The following is a 12,912-nucleotide window of genomic DNA, read 5'->3' as shown; positions in this document are numbered from 1 at the left end:
TGTGGATGAGTTGAACATAGGTTAAACAGCCTCTGATCAAATTGACATAGCAATAGAACTAACCGTAAATGTAGAAGTGAAAGATAAACTAATCACTAACATGGAGCCTAAACTGATATTGAATGAAAGTGTAGAAATGCCAATATACTTTATGGCCATAGCAGAAAAGGTACAAACTGATGAGCTCGAGGAGTTTGATTCATTCTCATTCGACAACTGCAGCAAGACTAGAGTAACCAAAGCCTTATGCAACAGAAGAGGAAGAAGCTCAAAGCAATAATACCCTAGAAAATGATTTGGGGTTAGCTTGGATTTGGTACTAAATGGCTCATAATGTATATGTCACATTGGTCGAAAATAAGACACCATCATTGAAATTGACTGGAGAGGTTGGTTTATATACAACAATATAGGAACAAATGTTGAATCAAAATGTTGAGAACCAGCTGGGAGTTTTTCTATAGTTGTAACACGGATCATCCTATTTTTTTAAAAACTTTTATTTGTTGTTGTAAATTTTATTTCGTTTATTGTATTACTAGTGCTTATTTTATTTTATTTATTAATTTATTTTCCTTTATATTATGTTTCATATTTCTTGTCATATTATTTATCATCCTAGTTTTTAAAGAACTTTTATTTGTTGTTGTAAATTTTGTTTCGTTTATTGTATTACTAGTGCTTATTTTATTTTATTTATTAATTTATTTTCCTTTATATTATGTTTCATATTTCTCGTCATATTATTTTCTTGTAAGTACTGCTAGTCTACTTGGAGCAAATAAATCCCGATGTCAATACATCAACAAGGATTCGACCTTCTCAGGGAAGTTTTCTTATTCCCACCTTAATCATTTTACAGTAAGGGAAATGTATTCTTTAAAGCATGGGGGGGATTACATTAGGACTCATTTATATTAGGACTTAATTTTTTTTTCAAAGTAGGTTATATTTGTTTTGCACACTCTGATATTTGAGAAGAGGGGCCGAAACAGAGTCAGTGTCATAACACGAAACCTCCATGCTGTGACACCACTAACAGGTTCATGAAATTGAGCAATTTGGCTCAATGCCATGACATAGCACCTCTGTGTCACGAAAAAGTAATCAGTATACCCTCTAAGTTCAAAATTTCAAAGTGTGTCCCGACATCGAACCCTGATGCCAAGACATCGCTGCAATTTTTTACAAGGTTGACCCGACCTGTTACAAAACCCGATGGCTTAACCCTTGTTTTAACCAGATTTTTAAGGATAAAATACAAAAAAGTTAAACCTAAAAACAATCTTAAATAGTTTTAACCATTCATTATCCTCAAATCCTCTCAACAACCTTTCAAAATCCTTAAACCCTTAAAATCTATTGTCTTCTATTTTTTCTTTATTTTGTTACAATATTTCTTCTCCTTTTTGTTTGTTTAAGTCTAGGTTAAACCATCCAAATTCATAAAGGAGTTTGGAACAAACCTTCGGACAGAGTAATGAGCTTTCAAGTCAAAGTTAAAGGTTCCAACTTAGACTTTTACTATTTTGTTGCATTCAAAATATATTGCTTGATATCCAATTAGTCCTTCTAGTTAAAAATTTTATTGAAAATGCCTCCTAGAGAAGCCAGAAGAACCAGTGAATGTGAACCATCGGTGGTGACAAATCCCTCAAGTTTTTTTCAACCCAAACGTTAAGAATTTTTTTAGAACTTTAAGGAAATATGTTTATATAAGAAAGAGGATTTGAACCATCGATGATTTTATGTAGGGAAATTGGACCTTGGTTCAATACCATATATGGGAACACTTTTGTGTAACCTTTAAAGACTCTGCCGTAGTCTAGTAGTATAAGAATTCTATGCATCTTTTAGGGACCAAGAGTCTAGAAGACCAGAGGGTGCCAATTGTCAAACTATACAGGTACGAAGGAAAACGTGCTTGTCACCCCTGGAGAGATTTGTGAGTTTTATAAAGTTCCATATTATGAATCTAATTTTGTGAAAGAAAGCAATTTCTAATATTTTAGAAATATTAATATAGATAATGTTATAAACTATTTAACAGAGGGTAGGGGTGAATAGAAATGTCGCCCTGGTACTGATATCCCCACGTTTTTAATCAAGCAATTATGTTTCCAATTGAAATGAGGTGAATACATTTTTTATGCACCTGAATTGCTCATTCTTTAAATGTCTCTAATGTCAATACTTTTCGAGCAATTTTGCTATATGCTATTTTGTAGAAAAACGAGGTCTGCATCAGGACTTGGATCCACCATAATATGAAGTAGCGCATTAATGGTCAGAAAGTCGAGGTTTTCTTTCCCCACTTAGTGATGGCTTTGTGCAAAATAACAAGAGTTCCAATGACAACTACTGAACAGTTCATGAAGCCAACCAAAAGTATCATAAGGGATACATTATAAACGCAATAAATAGAGTTTCAATGAAAATAAATAAGGGATTGGAACAAATACTGGAAAGAAAAAAATACATCCCGACCTCGTTCAAATGAAAAGAAAAATCGAGATCTCAAAAAGAAATTGGAAGGAGTAGCATTCCAAAAACAGAATGGATGATAAGATTGATGCAAGAAACGGGCCCAGCTCTTCAAGAATTTACGTAACAGAACAATATGAGAGTACCAAATTATCCGCCAGACATTTTTGGTCCAATACATTCCCATCATGAAGCAAAAGAGAAACGAAGAGAAAAAAGGGAGGATAGCGAAGACGGCAAAGGTGAAGAGGAAAGGGATGAGATGGATTTCAAGGAGAAGGATGATTGACCGAACTTTTTATTTTTAGCTTTGGATTATAATTCATTTTAGACAATTTTTATTTTTTATTATTTTAGGAATAGGTTAACAATAGATTGTTATATATATTTGTTTTTTTTATTATTTCAAATTTTCTATGTAGGAACCTCACATGCAAGAAGCACGACATATATAAGCTTGTAACAAACAAAGGTAGGAAGCACCCACCATTAGACTACGGTAATGTCACGATCAATTGGGTAACTTCTTTCTTTATCTACAATGGTGCACATTAGGGACAATATGCTATCTAAAGTGTGGGGTGGTAACATATATAGGAAATTTGTTTTTATTTTATTTATTTATTTTTGTGCGTTTTTCTTTTAATTTCTATTGTCAAATGTGTGCTTAAGCTTGAAGAAATACAAGTGATTGGTCAGTAGCATGTATATAGGTTGATTGTATTTACTATAAAATTGACATAATAGTAGATGATTTTAAATTTTTTTTATTAGACTACTAAATTCTATATATTACACTATAAATAGGCATTGAGCAATTGAATGTACTAAAGGATATAGAGAAAACAAGTAAATGAGCATGCTAGTATGTATGATAGATTGTTAAATTTTTTATTGTTCGACTGATTAAATTTGTGAACATTGAGATACATATGATGACCTAATGCATTGTTTGGTATACACCTGATCGCATTATTTCGTGACAGGTTTTAATTATTTCTAATTACTCGTTCTTGAACTTACTATTATCGCGATGTAGGCAAGTGTACCTATTGAATAGTAGTATAGTTTTAGCAAGACCGGATTGTCGAACCCAAAGGAACTAAAAGTACTAGTAATGACTGTCTTTTTATTATCTAGCTTAAGAATAAAGAGGTTTTGTTTTAATTAACTAATTATCTAAACTAAGAACGCACAGAGAAAAGAATTGGGGAATTGCTTTTGGGAAAAATCGATTGACTTAAGACAATACCTAAGGAAAAATCCACCTATACTTGTTATTCTGGCTCTGAATCGGATGATTTATTCATTCAACTTGTTCCGTAGTGATCCCTAAGTTATGTTATTATCCCTATTCAAGACTAATAACGTTTAATCCCTAAATTTAATAACCGAGACTTTTCTCTAATTAACACTCTAGGGTTGCATTAACTCGATCTATGGATCCCCTTATTAGGTTTCACACTAATCCGGTAAAATATTGTCACCCTATTTCTAGGCGCACAATCAACTCCGCTTAATTATGATAAATGTACTCTTAGCCAGGGTCTATTCCTCCTCTGAATAAGAGCTTATCTTGAATCAGTATCCTGGGATATCAAAACAAGAATTAAGAACACATAATTAAGAACAAGTTAAATATTTATCATATGATTCAGAAAATAATAACAAGATTCATTTTAGGTTTCATTCCCCTTAGGTATTTAGGGGTTTTAGTTCATAACTAAATGAGAAAAAATCTCAGAAGAATAAAGAATACAAAACATAAAGAAAACCCAAAACTCTTGAAGGGAAATTGAGGAGAGATCTCCAGTATTGATGATGAATCCGGCTTCTGAGATGGATCAATCGGGCTTCCATGGAGTAATTCTTTACTCCCCCTTCTTCGTCCCCCTTTTCTTCCTCCTCTAGGGTGTATTTATAGGCTTTGGAATGCTTAGAAGCCCTTAAAATTGGCCTTTTTCGAATTGGACTCAACTTGGGCTCGGCAGAGACACGCTCGCGTGACACGCCCATGTGCAATTACTTCAGGCCGTGTTCGAGACTGCCAAATTGACACGACCGTGTGGTCTGCCCGTGTGAATCGTGCTTCGATTCTGCCAGATGGACATGGCTGTGTGGGCTACCCCTGTGAGGAAGTCCAGGCCGTGTTGAGTTCATACTTTGGCTTATTTTCTCTGTTTTTAGCCCGTTTGTCGTTCCTTTTGCTCTCATATGCTCTCTTAAGTATAAAACATGAAATTAAGGAATTAGGAGCATCAAATTCACTAATTCTAATGAGAAATCATCCATAAAATGCATTAAACATGGGATAAAAATATGTATAATTTACGGTTTATCAACACCCAGAGCCAAAAAGCTAACCTTATTTATTCATCTTTAGTACCTATATTTGAGCCATAATACATTTCTTGATGAATCTTCATACAAAACCCGAGCCAAAGATGCATATATATTAAAGGTTAAGTAGATACATCAAGGTAGACTTTTTAAAAATAAAAGAGAAATTGGAAGAAATACTGTGATATAGAAAGTATAGGTTAGCCATTATGTGCCAAATAAAATAAAAACACAAAAAGAATTTGTGAGCGAGACATACTAAAAAAATTAAAAAAATGTGACAAAGTAAAAAAAGTAGAAAAAAACTTGTTTATTAGTGCACAAAAACTTGTGAGCTAGCCGTAGTTGCTATATTATGCTATAACTTCCTATATGGAGAAATAATAAAGGTGAGAGAAAGAGAAATAAGGTAGTGAGCGAGTAAAGGTCACTAAGGGGAGAGAATAGGGAATAATAAGATGTGCCAAACTAGTTTGGTGCTTTAAACTATTTTGATGCTTACTGATTTTGAATTCCATACCTATCCTAAGCCTTAGGATGTTACAAACTGAAAAGCCCTATGTGATATAGGTAGACTTATTCATAAATTGACATCATATCGAATAATTACATTTACGACTATTTGTATTTTGCTAGGACAATCAAATTACCTATATAATTTATTGTTGGATCTATACATTTGAAAACCTTAATATTTGTATAGTTTGTAGTATATTGAACTTAGGTGTTTGATATTAAAAGTGGTAAGTCGTCTACATATCATGTCCAGATTATGCGTAAATATGAAATACCTAGTTATGTACTCCGAAGCCAATGTTGTACTATAATTGCTCATGGGTCATCTCTTAATTACTTGTTATTGTTTGCTCTGCTTAAGGACAAGAAATTAAATAAATGTGAGGGAGTATGATCTGTCGTAATACGGTGTAGCAGATTAAACTAGCTGTCACACTTAAGAAGCTTGAATACAAGCATTTTTATTTTGTTTTAGTCGAGTTTTTATAGTTTAGTTTACGTTCAATAAAAAGTGTATTTTGAGTCATTTATTGACCTTAGGGGTCGAATGAGGCCTAAAGGCAAGTTAATGTACTTAGTTAGTGTTCCGGAGAACATGTAAGGGCATAGAAACTTAAAACTCATTGTTGTGTTGTAACACGATGAGTTCGAAGTTGCAACGTAGGGAGCAGAATTGAAAGAACTAGCAAACTACATTCGATGTCGCGATACAACCATAGGATGTCACTATTGGGAAATGTGCCCATATTGTAGTAAACATGTAACTATTTTCTATTTATTTGAACGATGAATAAATAAATAAAGTTAATTTCACATTTCACTATTATGTCTTTTATTTTTTCTGTTTTTTATATTTTGCATGCATAATGAAATTAAGGGAAGCAAATATTAGCTCATTGATTGTCTAAAGTTCAAACTAAAGATAAGTGGTATTATAAAGAACGTTTACATTACGAGAAAGACAACTTACTTTAGTAGATAATCTAAATGAGTCCGTAATCCTGTAAAAGAATCAAAGTGAGCATTTGATTCAAATACTAAGAAGGATTATTATGTCGTCTATAATTCCAAATGGGGAGATGGCTAGTCTTGGTAATCGGAACAGTTGACTCCATGAGTAGAGACAGAGGTGTATTTATTGGTAGAATGATACATTAGATGTATTCACTTGTGACGTTCATGGTGTGATTTACCTAAATCCTGAGTTAGTCACTAATCATGCATATGCAACTCATGTGCTTTGATATAAGTGGAGACTTATGTTCTAAAGATAATCGAGCCCATAGCTGGTATGTTGGGTTCATGACTTGTGTATGACATGGCTTTACTAATAACAGTGGAATTTATAGCTCAATTAAAGAGTTAATGATATCCTCACATTGGCATTGTGTGGATTGATAAATATGGAACGTGGCCACGAGGTGGTTGATCACGAACGAGCAATTTATCATAGTCATTTGTTGACAATGATCATATTAATCATTAAGAAGACACAATGGTGATAATGAGATAAAATAGGATTATATTGAGTGAACAGATTTAACTCAAAGAAATAAAGGCTATCATATGAGGGCAACACATACATGACGAGGTCATTGGACAAAACAGTTGGATGAATTGTTTTTGTAAAGAGTATACAATAAGGAGTTTTCAATCATGGTACTTCTTGTGGACTGACTCCACAATTAAGTAATTGCGAATTATCGGACCGATGCTTCTGGACATTATTGCAATCACTAGAGCCTAATTGTATATGACTGATTTGTCCCTTCACTAACTGACCAAAAGCTCGATAGGATTGCTTTTGAATCAGAAGAAAATTCTACAACTTTGAAAATAATTTAATTGAGTCCATTTATTTAATGTGGAATTAAATTAGGTGGTCCTGAGAATTATTTAACTAGAGAATTTGATTAAATAATTTTCTTGAAAAATTAATTTGGAAAATCTAAGTGATTTGTGGAAAAATTAATTTTGATCAAGTACAATTAAATTTATCAAATTAATTAAAAATTAATATAATATTTTTGGAAATTAATTGTCAAGTCGAACAATTGGCCCAATGGGTAATTGAACTTGAAAATTGGATTTGAGACCATAAACTGAGCCTGGGAGCCCAAAACCGAGACCATGACCCAAAAACTAGTCGAACCGAAACCGATATGTGAAATCGGGTCGACAATTCAATCGGTGGCTAGACCGAATCGGTTAGGTCGTTATTAACTCAGACTGAACCGACAGCAGCGAAACCAATTTGGGGTGCCGTAAGCGTGTCGCACCTGCATCATCAAACACGACGGTGCCAATGGTTGCAACGGCCGAGGTTGGTCATCGATAGTTGAGTAGTAGAAGAGTTACATCCTTACTGGTATTCTACCAGAGAATTCGATTTCAGATTAATTATTCCAAAAATAATATTATTTTAATTGTTTAATATTAAATTAAATTTAATATTTATCTTAATAGTTTCTTATTAATTTACTATTAAAGTGATTATCTTAATATTAAATTTAATTTAATGTTTATCTTGTAGATAAACATTCGATTATTTTAATAAGATTTAATATTAAATTTAATATAATATTTATCATTAAAGTGATTAAATTTAATTATAGTTGAACTCTCTAAACTCTCCCTATATAAAAAGAATCTTGGGTCATTATTTGCACACACTTGAATTCAAGAGAAAGTTATAGAGAGAAAGTTCTCTAAAAAGATTATTCTAGAAAGTTTCTAGAGATATTTTTCTTATTTATAATTTGACCCAAAAGTTTAGAGATTTGTGAAAAAATTTATGATTCGAAGCAAGGCCACACTAGGTAGACGTGAGCTTGAGAATAGAAGAGAAGACTACTCGGTCGAAGCGCTCATCCTAAACGAATCGAAAAGATACAACTTTGATTAAGTGTTTATTACTTTAGATATCACAACCAAGATCTTGTTTTGGAAATTTTTTTAAAACTCTAGTTTTTCCTTAAACTTATCTTATGCTGCATTTTTCAAACCTGTTTTTCTAACAGTCATAACACACCCCTAAAGCCATCCCTCTACTACACATACTGCCCTCAATGTCATGGCACAGGCACTAGAGTGTCGTGAAACCAGCCCTATACAGGAGATAATTACGACCTAGGGGCGTTTTGGTTCATATAATCAAAAGTTAAACACGAGAGCATCAACTAACTCTATAAATAGGCTATTAAACACTTCTTAAAGGAAAATTTTTAATATTCTCAGTTTTTTTTTTTGTAATTTACTTTTCATGTTTTTTTTCTTCATCTTAGGGTTTATATTTCTTTTCAACTTTTTTCATTCGAGTTCTTTGGAGAACTTCATTTGAAAATGCAATCAAACTTCATCAATCGAACATAATCAGGTTCTCTAAACTTTATTATTAATTTATTTTTCATGCATATTTCTATCTTCGAGTTTGTTATGTTTATGGATTCCATGAGGAACTAATACTCTTAGGGGGATTAACGAGTGGAGGTGTGATTTATTAATTGCTATATAGGGTTTTCTTAGCGAATTAGCTGTTCGGGAGAGGAAGAACTTAAAGCCTAGGCTTGACAACCCTAGGAAGTCATTTAGGTGGGAGTTAACCCAAACTTGGTATGACCTATCCGTGAACACCTTAAACCCGAACATGTCTGGACTGTGAGGTCGAGAGATAGGTAGTTCTTGTCGACTCGTTAGTTTAATGGAAGATCGAGACATCCTGTTAGGGTAACAACTAGTTAATTGAATAGAACCCGAAATAGGAATTAGATATGGTCACCAAAGCAAGCCAATCACCTATGTCTTCATTTGATTGAGTTTAGAAATTAATTTTCCAAAGTCCTTTTACTTATGTAGTTTTTAATTCTTTATTTATCAAAATTCCAACATCTTTCCTTTATATTTCATCATAATATAATTTATTTAAACTACTAATTATTCTATTTACGTTTAGGTTAACTTTAATTTAGTACTCACCTCCCTTTGGTATGACCCTCGGAGTTATTACCTACTTTGTAAAACTATGGCTCCGTTTGGAAGCCAGGAAAACAGGTTTTACATTGTTTGGAAGCTTGAAAACATTTTACAAATGTAAAATATTTTCTAAGAGACGGGTAAAATCTCAGTCATTTTAGGGAAAATGTTTTAGCAATTTTTTTGTGTAAGACATTTTCCATCTCCTTCTTCGTTCAGGTAAAACTCCTTCTCCTTCTCCTTCTTCCATTCTTCATCTTCTTATTATTTCTCCTCTTTTTCCTTAGTCCGTCCCATATCTTCAAAATCATCAACAGGGGAAGCAAGCTAAAGCAGCCACCCCCTTCCCATTTTTCTCCAATTATTATCTTTATTCATCCATTATTCTCTCTTTGTGTCTATGCTTTTGTTCTTCTCATAGTCTTCTCAGTGTTGCCTAAATGGCGTCTTTGAGATTCTTTTTCCCTTTTGTAAGTCTTTTTGGACTGGGTTTTTTGAATGGATCCTTGTAGATGACTTGATTTTCAGTACTGTCTTTCAGTTTTTCTTCATTTTCTGATATGGCTTTTCTTTATTAATTCATTGAATTGATATTTTGATATTCTATTTGTTGGTTCTTCTTATTATTTTCTGATGTGGGTTTTTTTTTCTTTTTTATTCCCTACTAATTTTCTGATTTGGGTTTTTTTAATCGGCTTTTTTTGATTTCTTTGTTTATTGTATCATGTTATTCACTGAATTGATTATCATGTTTTTTATTGTGTTATGATTCTTGGACGTAATTATTAATTACTAGTAGCTTAAATCAATTTTCTATACAGCTTAGAATAATTCCAGAATATGAAGTTATCTGTGGTTGCTTTCTTTACAAGGCAATGCTGTATTTTCTTTTACTAGAATTAGAAAGGTACTCTGTGTAGTTGACAAGAAGCAACTGGATCACTTGTCAATAAAGTGCGATATCCTCATCGCTGCTTATTTTCTTTGAGTTTGACTCTGGATAATTATAAGTAATTGTTAATGTTGTGATTGATATTTCGATCTTGTTGATAATCTCATGATTCATGACTGTTATAAATTGAAAATTCTTCTTATTGGTCTTTAATATAGCAGTTTAGGTAGTTTAACTCTTGTAGCAGTTTAGGACCCTTCTTACTTTGATGCCTCCCCTTTCTCTTCTTTTTTTTTTCCCATATGACTAAAGGTCTTTGATTTTGGAATTTTCCACATGGAAAAGTAAATTCTGGCATTATTTGGCAGATATGGTTCAGTGATTGAGCGTTTTCAGAGAAGAGAGGGGTTAAAAGAGATGATAAAAGGAGTAATTTTTTATTCAGGATCAGCTGACCCTTTAAATCCTAAGGTTCTTATTTATGATGATCTTAATTTTCTTAGACGATTGATTACAGTTCACAGTAAGCTTTTGAGTTTTGAAATTAATGTTTTATATCAAATTATGAACAGATTTCTTTAGCTTATGCTGCTCATGGAACTAGGTTTGGAGACATGCATACGGCATAAACTACTAGCAACTTCAGGTGAGATTGTAATTGTCTTATCTGCAAAGCTGTCATTAATATTGTTGATGTGATCACCTCATGTTTAATGTTTTATATTATAATATGCATAAAGCAAATTGAATTTGTTCAAAACTCCATAAAAAGTGGATACTTAACTATTATTTTCTTGTCATCTTTAATGTTTTTGAGCAAGGTTCAAAATTTCAATAATATGCAGCCCAATTTTAGATTTTTACTTTCCAGTGGTATCTATATTTTGAATCTTTATGTATTAGCTTATGTTTCCTGGTAAAAGCAAATACAATATCCCATCAAAAAGTAGTACACCTAAAAATAACTCTGGGGATGACTGCCTTGATGTGGTCTTTTTAGTGGAAATGATAACTTATTACTGTGTTCAGGTTATCACTCTTTGTATCAGTGGTACCGTTCAGTCGAAAGTGGGCATTTTCCAGATATTAGTGGTCTTCGTGCTCGTATGGAGCAATGGACATTTGGCCTCTATCCAGCATGTATCAAGTATCTCATGTCCACATTTGATGTTCCAGAGGTAAGAAATGTCTCCTCTAAGAAATACAGATACCATGTCCCAGTTGAACTCTATTGATGAATTGCCATAAACATTACCAGGTTATGGTTGTTACCCGAAGCAATATTTGCAAGAATGGAATACAGGCGCTGTCCCGAGGGGGTGCTGTCATATATTATGCTTCAGTCTTCCTTTACTTCTGGGTTTTCTCGACCCTTGTGGTTCTTTGGTGTTTGAAAGCTACTTGTATATCTGCATTAACTGGTTTCATTTACACTTTGACGAGGCATTCTCTTCTCTCAGAATTGCTAATTACAAGTCATTCACACTATTCCACATCAATCGTGATAGTGATCTTGAAGTTTTCACTCTTGCAGCCGGTAAGGTAAGAAACCTAGAGTGATTCACTGGCCACGATCCTTTTCTTCATGGTTTGAATATATACATTAATCCCTTTGAGATGCAAGTTCCAAGGGAATGGATGTTGGATCCTGATTGGGATATGGAGTAGAAGCAGCCACAACAGTTGAGCCATAGGAGACATACCCTAGCAAATGGACTGCAACAGCAGGGCAGCAGGATCCAGTGAATACAGTCACGGTGGTTGACCATTTTGTTATAAGACAAAATGAGAAACCTGATTTTGTATCAAGTACAGTTAGTCACTGATCTTTGTTGTAACATCATTCTAATTTCTTAAATATAGGCAACAATGAAGGGAATTTATATACGTCAAATGTCATAGTTGTTTAGATGGACTAACATCATTCAAATGTTAAATGTTAATGCAGCTAATACTGGTTTTTCACAGCCATATCATGCTTTGTAGTTGAGAGATTTTTAAATGGAAGCTTATAGTTGAGCTTTTGATTAGAATTATCCAAAATAATTATAGCTATAGTGAGGGAAAGTGGTTTAATTTGAGGTTTTTTTTAAATGTTTTTTTTAGAAGTTATAATCCATTTATAGTGGATTAGGTCAAAAACAAATCTTTCTACTATTCAATTAATGGATTCATATATATATATATATATATATAAATTCTTAAATATATATTTGTTTAATTTAAAACAGTTTTTATGAAATATTTTCAAGAAATATGCCAAACAAAAGAAAATATTTTACACAGATTCATCCAAACACCAGAAAAGCAAATCATGTTCAGAAAAGTAAATCATTTTACTGAAAAGTAAATCATTTTCCAGAAATCATTTTTCGGAAAATATTTTACTGGCAAACAAACGGAGCCTATATTACAAATTGACCTATATACTTGCAAACATCGCCTCAAATCTATATTTTTAGTTGTAATATTTACACTCTGGACGTTAGTACGTCTGGAGGTAGTCAGGCTGTATAGAGGAAATTTCAAAAGAAATGGATAGAGTCCAATGATCTCTTCTATGGCCAAGACTCAAACAGATCTGAATCGGGTTCTTCAAGTTCCTCGTTCCGGGATGAAACCGACGATGCCTTCACCTCTTCAACCTAAAAGGGAATTTAATACAGAGGAATCTAATCGCTATCGGTTGGGGATTTTCTTAACCTTTC

The 12,912-nt window shown here is 33.0% G+C and overlaps 1 protein-coding gene across 2 annotated transcripts; it reads left to right on the top strand.

The window, feature by feature from the left end:
- Window positions 1–9,382: 9,382 nt before the first annotated feature.
- LOC108463521 (uncharacterized) lies at window positions 9,383–12,280 on the top strand. Of its 2 annotated transcripts, XM_053024685.1 has the most exons (5): window positions 9,383–9,531; window positions 10,573–10,675; window positions 10,777–10,850; window positions 11,234–11,382; window positions 11,463–12,280. In XM_053024685.1, the coding sequence occupies exons 3-5, from the start codon at window positions 10,790–10,792 to the stop codon at window positions 11,748–11,750; spliced, it is 498 nt and encodes a 165-aa protein (XP_052880645.1). In that variant the 5' UTR covers window positions 9,383–9,531; window positions 10,573–10,675; window positions 10,777–10,789; the 3' UTR covers window positions 11,751–12,280. The 2 variants fall into 2 exon arrangements, with proteins under 2 accessions (XP_052880645.1, XP_052880644.1); XM_053024684.1 differs by lacking the exon at window positions 10,573–10,675 and having other exon boundaries at window positions 9,498–9,531.
- Window positions 12,281–12,912: the final 632 nt, after the last annotated feature.

This window comes from Gossypium arboreum, chromosome 13 (genome assembly GCF_025698485.1).
Source record: "Gossypium arboreum isolate Shixiya-1 chromosome 13, ASM2569848v2, whole genome shotgun sequence".
NCBI classification, from domain to species: domain Eukaryota; kingdom Viridiplantae; phylum Streptophyta; class Magnoliopsida; order Malvales; family Malvaceae; genus Gossypium; species Gossypium arboreum.
This window is presented reverse-complemented; position numbering and strand designations above follow the sequence as displayed.

What these genes read in the sequence shown, in the direction of transcription:
- LOC108463521 (XM_053024685.1), top strand. Translation starts at nt 10,790, where the DNA reads ATGCTGCTCATGGAACTAGGTTTGGAGACATGCATACGGCATAAACTA. An exon ending in TAAACTACTAGCAACTTCAG is followed by an intron (nt 10,851 to 11,233) that starts GTGAGATTGTAA and finishes TACTGTGTTCAG; the next exon opens with GTTATCACTCTTTGTATCAG. An exon ending in CCACATTTGATGTTCCAGAG is followed by an intron (nt 11,383 to 11,462) that starts GTAAGAAATGTC and finishes AAACATTACCAG; the next exon opens with GTTATGGTTGTTACCCGAAG.